The 13,896-nt window shown below is 45.0% G+C and overlaps 1 protein-coding gene across 4 annotated transcripts in view; it reads left to right on the top strand.

Annotated features, from left to right (window-relative positions):
- The window catches only part of Cdk5rap2 (CDK5 regulatory subunit associated protein 2), a 210,533-nt gene that overhangs the window by 96,268 nt on the left and 100,369 nt on the right, over window positions 1-13,896 (top strand). For all 4 annotated transcript variants that reach the window (XM_023701591.1, XM_023701590.1, XM_023701589.1 and 1 more), the window contains exons 13-14: window positions 1,456-1,614; window positions 5,356-5,499. In XM_023701591.1, coding sequence (XP_023557359.1) covers window positions 1,456-1,614; window positions 5,356-5,499 — 303 coding nt within the window. The remainder of the gene's footprint in view (window positions 1-1,455; window positions 1,615-5,355; window positions 5,500-13,896) is intronic.

Genomic DNA, 13,896 nt, shown 5'->3' with positions numbered 1-13,896 from the left:
TGTATTTTAGGGAAGGGCCTACAGGATGTTCAGGGTCTCACTACTAGATCGGACTCATAGTGCTCTGCCTGTTTATAGCCTCCCAAAAGCTGGGATTACAGGCATGCGCCACCACGCCCAGTCTCAGTTGCTGTCTCAGTGTGCCCCTAGGACAGGGCTGGCACGGCATGCCAGGGGATCGAACCCCCGGCCCCTGTGCCTGCTTGCAGGTGCTTTAATCTGCTGAGCTATTTGGCTGGCCCTTGCTTTCAGTTTTAGGCCACTTTCATTTTGGAGATAATTATATGAGCATTTAAATGGTCTCAGTGTCATGTCTATAAAATAAATTGTAGCCTTTTTTGTTGTTTTATCCTTTTGAAACAGGGTCTCACTGTGTAGTTCAGTCTGGTCTTGAACTCACTACAAAGCCTTGACTGGTCTCAAACTGTTGGCAGTCTGCCTGCCTCAGCACCTCAAGTGCTGGGATGACTGGCGTGTGCCACCATGCCCAGCATGTGGCCCCTATTTCTACTGCTTCTGCCTTGCTCTGCCTTGTATTTTATAGGCACATCATTTAATTTATTCTGTAGTTAAATCAATGACAGTGTGCTATACATATTTACTTCTCATGGGCTCCCGTTCCTCCCCCAACTTAATATATTCTGGACGTTACCGTAGGGCAGCATATTTGTAGAGAGTCCTCATTTCTTTTCCTTCCTAGCTTGAGAGTGCTGCATCGTGAGAATGTGCCGTCCTTCCTGCCTCTATTTGTGGACATTTGGTTTGGGAACAGCCCTGTGCTATTATGAGCTATGCTTGAGGATTGCAAAGAATATATATTTTAAGGCAGTCACACTCATATAGTGTGGTGTTTTTTCATGCCTTAACATTATAACATGAACATTCTGTGCCATATAAATACTTTGTAAATGTTATTAGGATATTTTCTGATAATTAATGTACGATTACTTGAGAATTTTAGAAACTCAGAGGAAAAAAACAGGTAAAAATAAACCATACTGACTACTTAGGGATACTTACTATTTTGATGTGTTCCCTCAGAGCCTTAAAACATTTGTACAAACATCCAGCAGGCAGTCAGTACATACATTTTGGTATCTTGGTTTGTTTTTACTCATAATTGTGCTTTTTGAAAAAATACCATACTCTAAAATTTTTTGTTATTTCTCGGTTGTTGGCCATGTCTCTGATTTTTCAGCATATAAGTAAATGTATGCATAACATTTTTTCCAAATTTCACATATTTTTAAAGTTGGTTTCTGTACCACTCTAAATGGGAAGCAAATGTGTATTTGTTGAATGTATCTTTAGCTTGTCTTCTAGCAGTAAGTGGGCAAGCCAAAAATGTAAGAGATTGTACATTGTGCTGCCGAAATGAACACAGACATATAAGAGATTGTGACTTCGAAATTTTGGTTAAATGAATTCAATTTTTTTTTCTTTTGCTTCTGATAGGACCTAAGAAATGAGGTTGAAAAATTACGCAATGAAGTAAATGAACGAGAGAAAGCAATGGAGAATCTTTTGAGTGAAAGCAATAAAAAACTGCATAATCAAGAGCAAGTGATCAAACATCTGACAGAAAGTGCCAATCAGAAGGACTTGTTGCTTCAGGTACTGTAACTTATTTTTTCTTTTGTATTTAAATATTTTGATTTCACCCCCACCCCCCTTTGCAGGAAGAGCTGGGATCTTAGCCTTCGTTGCTCTGATCCTGAGCACTTCAAGTTTTCCAAGTGCTACTGCTGCACGCGCCGTCCGTGCCTTATTGGGACATGCCCCTTCTCTCCTCTCTACCACTCTGCCCATTCCTTTCAGTTTGGAATAACTTTCTTGTTTGGCATGGCATGAATTCTTGAGATTGTGCTCAGACACAAGTAAGTGTGATGGACTGAACCTAGGTATTCATTTCTGCTTCCTGTGGAAAGCCTCAAGGAGCTACAGCAGCAGGTGTGAGTGGCAGCTCGGTGTTGGCTAAGTGGATGAGCAGTGGTCACTTGGTGGGCTTCAGCTCTTGGCATTCTGCTACAGATTTGGGGACGAAAAGCCAACAAGAAACAAACTGATTCTGATACAGCTACAGAAAGGCTCTGGAAGTTTTGGGTGTAACCTGATACCTTTGAAAAGAGGTGGTGTAGGGGAATCTTAAGCAGGCAGAGGCGATGCTCTTCTATCCCCCAAGCAAGAGATCTCCAGAGACCTTACATCATAGAAGCTCTAGCCTAGAGGTCACCAGATGCAAGTGGAAGCAAGAGTGTGTCACTTGAATAAAAGCGGGGAGGGAGAAGAAATGTGCCTAGTAAGATTTTTCCCAGGAGACAAAAAGTCTGAAAGGTGCTGGGAGTGGAGAATCCTCCGCCCAAACAGCCTGCTGCCCTCCGGAACATCTCACAGTGAGGCCTCTGTTGCCCTGGTCTTTTCATACCCAGTGCTTTTGAGTGCCTTCCACCCTTGAAGGTGGATAGATTGCCCGAGTTCCTCACACAGGAGAAAAATGTTTAACATTATATATCATAGACAAAGGCCCAAACAGACAGGACAAAGGTTCACCGAGGAAATAGAAACCATGCAAAATTAGATAGCTTTTAAAAAATCCAAAAAACTCAAAACTATAGCATCATAAGATAAGAAATAAGATCAGGATCTGATTTTAAAAGATACCTACAAAAGAGAAACGACCTATTGGGAATTCAAAGTGTGCTTGTAGGTATAAGGTGATTAGTAGAAGTGTTAGAAGATGAAAGTTGGGTAAGTCTCCCAGAAATAGAATGAAATACACAAAAGATGGGAACAAAGGAGAGGAAACACAGGGAAGCTGTGGGCTTGGTTCAGGCACTCCTAAATATGATAGCAGGAACTTGAGGAGGACAGAACAGGGAGGGCAGAGGGAAGAGGCATTTCCAGGTAGTGAGTCTGTTTCCCGAAGTGGAAGGATGGCTGTTCCTGCACAGCGCGGGCCTGCTCTGTCTCTAGCACAGGGAGTAAAGGAAGACACACGCAGCTCGGCAGGTCACTAGAATTTCAGAGTGCAGGAACAAGCAGATCTGTAGGGCTTCCAGGGAGAGGGCTGTGCAGGCCACATACTGCACAAAGACCCGGACTTGCTATGACATCAGCATGTGGAGAAGCAACAACAGACACAGAAGACAGGATCAGCCCATTAGGACTCTTGAGGGAAGGTGCTTCTCAGTCAAGCATTCTGTCCCCAGCCAAGCTGTCAGTAAGAGTGAGGGCAGGTGAAAGACATCGCCGGTGTTCAGTATCTGCCATTTCTCTCCCACGTGCTCTTGTAGGGATCTCTGGGAGAGTGAATAAGCACAGAGAGAAGAGAGGTGGGGACTCAGGACATGGGAATTCCCCTCGGGGGTGGCAAAGGGAGATCCTAGAGTGAAGCGAGCCACTCATGTGGAGAGCCTAGATTTGGGCCGTGGAGGGAGGGCGTCAGCTGGGACAGATCCAAGAAAATAAAATGGAACTGCTGGGTGATCTGATGCATTATTTGATTTTTCTTTTCCTTTTTTTTTTTTTTTTTTTTTTTTTTTTTTTTTTTTTTTTTTTTTTTGAGACAGGGTTTTGCTGTGTAGTTCAAGCTGCCTTGAACTCACTGTGTAGCCCAGACTGGCCTCGAACTCACAGCGATCCTCTTGCCTCAGCCAAGTGCTAGAATTACAGGCATGTGCCACCACGCCTGGTTACCCAATGTGTTTTAAGTTGTTTTACAGAGTATAGAGATAAACTTATATTTGGTACATAACTGAATTTTATAAAACAAGTAAACAGGATAAAACATTTACCAATTCCAAGAAAGCAAAGAATTAAACATGAATGGAAATGTAATAATGGAACACTGGCTAAGCAGCATTCACATGGCTATAAAAATATAAATGTGGGGCTAGGGAGATAGCTCAGTGGTCTGAGTGCCAACCTGGCAAGCGCAAGGACCTGGGTTCAATCCCTGGTACTGCGTGCCATGCCAGCCCAGTGCTGTGCTGGCCACCGAAACTGGGCATGGTGGCTCACACCTGTAATCCTAGCCCCGGGGAGGCTGAGACAGAAGGATCACTATGAGTCTGAGCTGCATAGTGAGACCCTGTACCAAACAAATGAATAAATCTTAAAAAAAATATATAAATGTAGAATATTGATTTGACTAAAATTGTAGAATTGTGAAGAAAAGTGTTGAGGTGCAGGTGATATGAGAGCTAAATCTATAATATGGACCAGTAGATAAAGCCAAAACCTAGGACATTTGAGGGTAAGACTGTTCTATAGATGTGGGGAAGTAAATAGCTGAATGAATAAAAAATGGTAAGTTTTTTCTGGAAGTGGAACTTTGAGGTGAGTAATGGGGAGGTGGCCAGTTACTGTTTACCAGTTAAGCCTTGCATAGCACTGTTTGATAAACTATATGTGTGTAGTTGAACTTGTAAAAGTTGAAAATGCAAGTGTAATTCAGGCACAGCTGTACTAAGGCAATTCTAGAAGGTAGTGTTGGTGGACTCCTACTTCTTCCTATTACAGTTGAATGCGTTCTTACAAAGAGTGGCTTCTGTTTCTCTCTTCTTGAACTCACCTAACTTCTATGTGTTTGGCAAACTCAATCTTGCTAAGGGCTTGGGAGTGAGCTGTGGTTCCTGCCCTTGGTTTCCCATGGAAGGTGAACAGACCCGAGTTCAGGAGCCTCCCAGTTTTCAGTGGTTGGAATAGATTCTGTGCTTGAACTGAGCCGGAGACCAGAGACATGGTCTCCAGTCCTGTCACGTTGTTGGATCCAGATCTGCCCAAGGGTGGAGGTGGGGATTGTGTTGTATGCCATGAAGGGAGGGCCTTGGACCAGACACTTAGGCTGCATTCTCAATCTTGGCTTTTTCTTATGGAAGTCAGATCTGGTGTATGTAGACTATTCAAATTTTGTAAAATTTGCAGTGTCTCAAAAACTTGAGACTAAGACTTGGTTGGATTTTAATGCCCAAGCTCTCAGAATAGGAAAGCACAAAAGAGAACAGCCCTGAGATTGCACCCTTAGATGGACCCAGGGGGAGTCCACGTTCCCATGTTATCTTCCACACCGCTGAAGCGCAGTCACGGCTGGGGCAGGTGAGGAGGCTTTGTGGGGACTGCCACCATCCTCGACTGCCTTGCTGGAAGGCTGCTGCACTCTCAGTTGTACTAACATGCAAATAGAGTTACATTACAGTTTTGTAATTGCCTAATATTTTGGGATGATGGAAATTATTTAGGGGACCTCTGGGTATTGTCACAAAATAAAAAATCTTCCCTTACAGAGTTTTGGAAAATCTCTTAATACTTTTTTTCTTGATGAAAACTTTCCTATGATTTGTTTCATTTCCTTAGAAATTCAATGAAAAAGATTTGGAAGCAATCCAGCGGAACCGTTATTTAATGACTGCGGAGGATCTCGGGTTCAGCAGCGAAGGCGTAATAACAGAAAGGCGCTCTTCTCAGCAGTCAGCCGGCAGCCGACTCATCTTCTTGGAAGTAAGCTTGGCTGAAATTGGATGCTCACGTGCCAGTGTGTTCACATTCTGCTCTGAAACGTATCTGATAACTCTTTTGATCTAGCCGTCCTCAGATGCTTCCTTGTGATGACTGAGCTCACCACAGGTAGCGGGGGAGTTCTTCGTCTCGCCACCCTGCACGCTAGTATCCCTCAGCTCAGCCTTGGTGTTTGCCCTGCACGTGACACCGGGGAATCACAGCTTGTTAATAGAAGAGCCTCATATTTGCTCTGGCAAGGGCTTTCTCTCAGGAACTCTGTGGTCCCAGGTGGTGAGGATTTTCTGTTCCATTGGGCATGAAAAATGATACAACAGGTCCTTTGTCATCTAGCCCCAGATTATCTTTCACGACCAACAGAAGCTGATTTCTTGCAGATTCCTCCTTTGTGCCTTTGTCCGTGCTCTTCCATCTGCCTGCATGGCCTTTTCTTCCTTGTCTCTTTGCTGACCCCTGAGCATCTGTGTGGGAGCCACGTGAGTGTCCCTTTTCCGATGGGGCCTTCCCTGACCTGCTGCTCCACGGCACCTTCCCTTCCTCTGACTGGCATCACTTCACAGGCCCCTCCCTTGTCACACTTGCGCCTTGTTTTGGTGTTTGTGTCTCCTCAGCTGAGCCCCTATGTAGCAGTGAGGGCAGACCTGTAGGAATGGACCTGGCCTCCTCCCCAGTGCTCGGCCCAGTGCCTGCTTCTGCAGATGCTTGTTGACTGAAGGAATGAATAATGCAACCCTGCAGGCAGCTATGGGACAAAAAGACTTAACTGTAGGCCTAGTTCTAAAAGAATCCTTATTTTTAATTAAGTTCATATATGCAGAAGACCGAACACTCTTACATAAATTAGTCCCCTGAATGGTTGTGATTGTGACTTATGGTTCTGTGAAGAGCAATTTTCAAAACCATTCCCAACCATACAGCTTGGGCATCAGGCCTCAGAACAGACTTGGGCATAGGGCTGGGGTGGGAGCTGAAGGCCTGCTGAAGGTGGGATCTGTGGGGCAGTTCCCAGCGCTCAAGGTGGGGTCAGGCAGTGGCAGCGGGAGGAGTGGATGGGCTGGAGTTCATTTCTGACTGGTGTGGGAGTACTCTAGCAAGCAGGACTAGCCCTTCTGTTGCGTGTCAGCTCAGTATCACACCTGGTCCCGGCGCCAGCGACTGAACAGTTGGTGCTCTTTCTTAATTCTGACTGTTTGTATATTTGCATTTTGTTGATGCGAGAATGCCAGCAGGGGGTTAGTGCCACCTTGGGCGGGGCCTTGGATTTCTGTTAGCTTTGTTGTTTTATTTAGGTAACCTTGGGCAAGTCTGACAAACTTAAGTCTCAGAGGACTAATATATTTTGTAATTCTAACTTCCATTTATTTATTATATGATTTTGACCAGAGTTAGGTGGGCATCTTTGACGTACCTTAACTGGTAATAAAACAATGTGCTTGAAACTGATAGCAGCCCATCAGGGTTTTATTTATTTATTTATTTACAGGGCTATAGCTTACTAATCTGAATACATTTAGTGAAATGTTATTTTGAATCACATTTTAGTCATTAAAAAGTGTGTTGAAGAAAATGTTTATGAACTTATTGAGCAGGATATTTTTATATTTAATCTCACTGGTTCTATCATTTCTGCCGTTTCCTTTTAGTTCCTGTGCTGGGCGGTATCTGTACTTCTTTGTAACCATCAGCTGAAAGCTGCTCCACGGGTGGGTGTTGGAGCAATATATAGATCTTGGTGATGTTTACACTACTGTGAAAAATACTAACACATTTTAGTAACAGTTTTAATTCTGTCTGCAGGACTCACTGCAAAATAAGTACAAAGAATTACAAATGATCATAAGAATTATAAATGTCTAGGTGTCAATTTAACTGTTGCAGACTTACGCCCCTCCCCCAGTATGCTCTTCAGATTGTAATTCTTTGTAGAAAATGTAGATTTCTTCTGCTTTGCTCTGGGCCATTTGTGTTGATTTAGAATTCATCTTCTGCCCGTTTTTACAAGAAGCTTGGGGCTCTGATGATGTCTCTGAAGAGCCTGGTAGTTTGTTTTCCTTCTAATCATTGTGTGATCTTGAGAATTAATGCTAGATGATCAGGGAATTGAAGAAGAGAGAGTAAAACACACTGACCATAGCTGACTTGCTGAAAGCCCGAGATCTATGGCTTGGTTATTGACATGGTTGGGACGTTGCTGCTGACCTTTCCAAGCATTATAATAAACGGCTTTATTGCAGGACAGTGTCACAGCTACTGAAGTAGACACCTTCCGCATCCTAGGTCACTGAATTGCCCTGACTACCAAGAAGTGATCCACTAAGCATTCTCTTTGCACATCTGCTGCCTCTTGAGACTGCAGCCTGCACATGATATGTGTTTCTTTCACATCACTAAAGAAGTGAAGGCACAGTAGAATGTAAAAGGTGCTTTGGTGTCAGAGTGTTCGTCCTGCTTTTTATCAGCCCTGTGACCCTAGGCAAGTATGAGTCTCTGAAAAGCGCCTCCATACTCTGTAAAGTGGAAATCGGGTCCCTCTGGAAGGATTAGAAGTCACGTAAAGTGGACGAGTTAGCGTTCAATGGGGTGCAAGCTATAGCAGCCAGTGCTGCATAAGCTGCCTTGGAAGGGCATCTTAACTGGGAACACCCTGGGTGCTTTTGCAGAGCTGAGCAAGAGCCGAGCAGCCACACCTTGGGGAAGGTGACAGTGTGCTAGTCCCTAGACCGTGACAGCAGAGGCTATGGGCTCTTTCATGTGACGTAGCCCCTGTGCCTCGCAGATGTCTGGTGTTTCTGTCTGAATCTTGCAGCTTCTTGGAGAGAATTGTAGTGGTTTACTTGAGGTCAGGCCCTGGCTTACAAGAGACCTCTTTCCAGGACTTGGCCTTGGGGACAGCAGATGACAAGGCTGCACTCTGCTGTGGAGAGCTTAGAGCAATCACATGCCCACTACCTGTGCGGCAGGGACAGGTCTTCCCTGTGAGAGAGGCCTCCTGTCTCTGCCGTTTCCTGTCTGGAGGGGCTCAATGGAGGGGAAGGCTTGATGACCCGCTGGTTAAGCCAGGTGCCTCTGCTGCTTCCTCCGGGCAGCCTGGCCCTCTCCCTCTGTGCCGAGGAGATCTACTGGGCTGTCAGCTCTGCTGAGGAAGCCAAATGACTTCATTCTAATGGGGCCTGATTCAACGCAGGGGAATAGGTGATTGATGAAATGGGACCCAAACGGCTCCGAAGAGTTCATTTATTTAACAGGGGTGAGCAATTTGCTTCTAGGAAGACATTGACTCACTCTGACTTCCATTATGCAAAATAGCCACAGGAATCTCTGCCCTTAAGATTCATATCTCCCTGTGTTCCCCCTTACCTGTTTAATCCTCAGTTCTGCAAGTGTTTGTGGCAGCTTTTGATTCATGCCAGGCACTGTGCACAGACACTGTGCCAGGACACTGCTGCTGGCAAGGTCCTCAGACTGTTGGCCTGAGAGCTCTGGGGGCAAGGTGAACCTGTGTTCTGGAGGCTGGTGGAGGGCTGGGAGGTTTTCTGATAGATTTGGGCAGAGCAGACCCTGAGGGGTGCCTTGGAGTGTATCATTGGGGAGTGGTAAAGGATGGCACTTGGATTTTAAAGAGTAGGTAGGAGTCGCTGCCCTTCCTGGGACCCTGTGTGGTGGGGCCTCTCAGTGACTCAGAGATAAAAGGGTAGGAGAGGGGATTAGGACAGGATGCAGAGAGAGGTGGCCTGAAGACCCTGGTGACAGTTGGACTAGCTGCTAGGAAGGAGGGACAAGGGAACAGAGCTGTGTGCCCAGGCCCCCTCTGTGACAGTGGCGTTTCCCTCTCTAGGGCTTCGAGCCAGCCTCCTGAGATTCAGTCAGCATGCAGGGATTGGAAGCTCCAGGGATTGGAAGCACATGTACTCCACGTGCTACATTCCCAGAGTCTCTGTCATCTACCAGAAGTCTGCATTACTTGTCCTTTTTCCTAGCCTTGTCAGTTTTAAGTTACAAACACAAACTCTGGTTTTCCCACTTGTTAGCTGAGCTCTCTCAAGCATGTTAGCTCTGCTCCTAGAGAATCAGTTTCATAAACTGAAAAACAGGAAGGCTGATCTAGCCCCCTGCAATGTTGTGGTGCTAGATGCTACAGATGAGATTGGCAGAGGCCCTAGCATCGTACCTGGAGCATAGGACAGCTAGCATTTATCAGATGTTTACTCTACATCAGGCATTGTTCTGACAGCCTTATGCAGATTAACTCATTTAATTTTAACAATCCTATGAGGCGTATAGATTATCACCTTAATTTATAGGGGAGGTTATTGAAGCACAGAGTGGCTGAATACGTTTTTCAAGGTTACACAGTTAAGCAGGTCATTTACTTCTAACCGTCACTGCTTTTCATGGTAGGTGCTCAAGAAGGAGGTTGCGTTTTGTCTACTTGCTTTTCAGTAGGCTGGCTGTGAACTTCACTTGCAGTCCTCTGGCCTCAGCCTTCCAAGTGCTAGGATTGCAGGCAGGTACTACGCAGGCCCCACACCTGGCTGAGGAGTTCTTATTCTGTCACAGGCTTTTCCTGTCTTCTTTGGCTGGCCTTTGTGTGGCTGGCGTATTTACTTGTGTCAGTCACCCAGTGCTTGGCATCATTAGGGGAGAGTGAGCGGTGGGCGGAAGTGCACAGCTTGTGGCATGTGCCCCGCCTCCTGACGCTGACCTCTTGCATGGGGAGACAGTGGCTCCTCATCTGCTGTGAAGACCCTGGAGAGCACTTACTGTGGTGGCTGACGTACTGTTGACTTGGTCTTGTACCATCTTTTCGTTTTCAGGTTCTTCTGAGCCATGCTCTTCGGGATGCTCTGGCTGCGCAGGCGCTTGGGTGTGTGCTGGGAGCTGAGAGATCCCCACAGGCATGGTTCTCGTGTGCAGAGGCATCTGGGGCTCCTGTGCCGGTGGCATGTGGTGTGGCTCACACCAGGCCTGACAGTTCTAACAGTCTGAGTGACGAACTTGCCGGGAGCAGCCTGGTAGCTTAGCACTGAAGGCCCTCGCTGACGGGCGCTGCCGAGGCCCTGAAGTGAGAGCCTGAAGCACAGCAGGTCCCCCGGGTCGGGCTCTCGGCCTTTTTGTCCTCTCCCTCCTTTTGCTGCCTGACTCTAGTCAAGGATCCCTTGCCTGGAATCCTGTAAATGCACAAAATGGATGTGTGGGATTATGAAGGACGCTAAATTTAGTTTTCAAACTACAAAAACTTACATTGTAAAATGGTAGGGCAATGACGTAGTGACCATTATAGCTTTGAAGAGAGTGATAAGAATAAATGTATTGTGGTATTTTGTGGTGTCTGTGTTACATCTAAAATAAGTGTTTCTTTCGATGGCCAGGTCACCAGGATAATGCTAGTGCTGCGGTGGTTTATAGCAATGCCAGGTTTCCTTCAATTTGTTACTGAAAGGCCTACTAAATTTCTGCCAGAAGTTAACAGAAATGAAGATATATTTTCTTCTGTTCACATTCTTCTGTTTTTTGGGTACTGAGCATCAAACTCAGGACCTTGTGTTTACCAGGCAGGTGCAATGCTGCTGAGCTGTATTGCTTTTTGTTCACGTTCTTTTTATTTTTATTTTAAAAAGACAAAAACAATAAAAATGGTACAGAATTTGAAAACAAGATAGTAGGAAATTAACAATGGTTATCACGCTGCATATTGTTGTCTTCACAGTAGTTGCTCAGATTGTCAGGTACAGGTGTGCAAAACTGATCAAACAATATAAGCACTAACTCTTCCTTTTAATAACTGATAGAAATTAGTAGCACGATTACCTTAGCCATGCTGTGTGTATGTATGTATGCATGCATATATGTCTTTTTTCTCAACCTCCCCCTGCCCCCCAGTTGTTTGTGTTCTCCTTCTTGCAGTCTTTAGATTTTAGTTAGGTCGAGCACCCCTGGCCAAGCTGGTATCTTACTGTGAACTTTGCAGGCTGCTCTTAGTGCCCATTAGCAGTTTTCTCTCAGAATGTGGACAGCTCCTCGTTCCTGCTGGGTGCTGTGCTAGGTGTTCTGCATACATTAGCTTCAGTGTTTATTCTCTGTGTTGAAATAATTTCAAATTTACAGAAAAGTTACAGGAATGAAAGATTTTATTTTTTTCTGACTCATCTGAGAGAAAGTTCCAGTTAAAGCTCTGCCCTCGCCAAATACTTCAGGGGATACTTTCCCTTTAAATAAGGCCACTCAGCTTAGCCACTGCAACCAAGAAATTAGCCCAACAGAGCACTTCCTTCTAATCCTCAGACTTACTTGTGGTTTATCTCTTGTCTGAGTAATGCTCTTTGCCATGGACGAGTCGGCTCAGGATCGCACCTCACTGTTTCCAGTCTTGGTTCTTCAGTCTGTGGTCTGAGACAGTTCTTTAATTTTTCTTTGACAGTCACAACCTTGAAATCTTTTTTTTTTTCTTTTTCTTTTTTTGTGGAACCGGGGATTGAACTCAGGCCCTTGCACTTGCCAGGGAAGCACTTATTCCACTGAGCCATCTCCCCGGCTCCACTTGAAATCTTTGAAGTATTGGTATGTTGGTAGATGGATGCTCTTCAGTTTGGGCTTTCTGATCTCTCCTTGGCACTTAGATTCAGTCTGTATGTCTTAGACAGGAGCATCACAGTAGGGATGCTGTGTGCTTGTCTTCGTGTCTGGCCCAGTGGCCCATGATTCCACCTTGTCCCCTTGCTGTACTAGCCATCCTGACGTAGAAGAGTGTATCAAGGCAGTGTCTGTCATTCCCCCCCCCCTTTGTATTAAATAAGTATCTTGTGGGAAGTGTTTTGTGTTTGTATAAATCTGATCTTCAAGCTTTCACCCACTAGTTTTATCATCTTTTTATGTTTCTTGGCTCAATTATTTATTACCACGAGGGTTGCCAAATGGTAGTGCCTCTAATTCCATCATTCGTTCTACATTTATTAATTATCATTTTATTGTAAAGAAAAGCCAGTTCTTCTCATTTACTCAACTCATATCGTATGGATTCATGAATTTCTGTTTCATTCAGTGGGATATAATCCATCATTATCATTATTTTTATGTTCAAATTGTCCCACATTTGGCTGGTGGTAGCCTTTCAAACTGGCTTCTAAGTCATTTTGACAGTGTTCATTATTTATTTCATTTTTAGCTTTATTGAAGTATAATTGACAAATAAAAATTTTGTATTTTTTAGGGTGTACACTTGATATTTTGACATTACATACATTGTGAAATAATTGCCATAATCAAGCTAATTAATATATGTATTGCCTCACAGTAGTGCCAATTTGGGGGACACCTTCAAGATCGATCTCTTAGCAAATGTCAAGTGTACAGTACAATATTGTTCACTGTTGTTAGCATTCTGTACATCCTAACCCCAGAACCTACCTTGTGTAACTGAAACCTTATATCTGAAAAGTAACTCCCCCCTTTCTCCTTGCTCCAGCCCCTGGCAACTAGCACTGAGCTCTCTTTTATTTTTTATGTATTTAGTACAGGGTCTGCAGGGTCTCACTACACAGATCCGACTTGTAGTGATGCTCCTGTTTTCAGCCTCCTAAGCTCTGGGATTACAGGTGTGTACCACCATGCCCAGTCTCGGTTGCCATCTCGGTGCGCTCCCGGCGCTGAGCCAGCATGGCGCGCTGGGGATTGAACCCCAGTCCCTGAGCCTGCCGAAGCAGGAGTTTAGTCTGCTGAGCTCTGGCTGGCTCCTAGCACCAAAGGCTTTCAGCATTTCTTTATTTTCTAGCACAGCACAATGCTGGAATCATATCATCTGTTGTCTCTGATTTCCCTTGTCTCAGTACTGGAATCAGTGCCAGTGTCCCTTGTTTCCTAAGAGTACACAATTTCTTTTTCATGTACTTCATGACTGTATAAAGTGGAAGTTATTGTCCACTATTTATAGGTAAAAATGCTAAGGTTACCAGTAAGTAGCTATGCCAAACTAGTAAGTGGCAGGCTAAAATTTATCCTCAAAAAATGCCTCATAATTGTGAATATTCACAACCTATATCCCTGTTTCATACAAGTGGGACCAGACCTAAGGGGGCTGCTATCTTTGCTGCTTTCTGGATGCCCTCCAGGTGCCACTCACATGACTGCTGCTCTATTCTAGCACGTGCCTGATGGGGCCGCAATTGGTGTGCCTCTCTGCTGGGCAGCTTGAACCACTGTTGGTGCGTGGGTGAATGCTACAAGGAGGCTTCTGGCAGTGGGGGTACAAATGCATCTAATTGCTTTTATCAATCTTCTTACTAACGAAATTAATAAAAAGCTGCCAGGTAGGCTAGCCACGCGACTTGGGCCGGTGGTTCAAGCTGGTGGGACCAGGTTTCAGGTCCGACTCCAGGATTGGTT

This window comes from Octodon degus, unplaced genomic scaffold, assembly GCF_000260255.1.
Source record: "Octodon degus isolate 3935 unplaced genomic scaffold, OctDeg1.0 scaffold00137, whole genome shotgun sequence".
Lineage (NCBI taxonomy): Eukaryota > Metazoa > Chordata > Mammalia > Rodentia > Octodontidae > Octodon > Octodon degus.
This window is presented reverse-complemented; position numbering and strand designations above follow the sequence as displayed.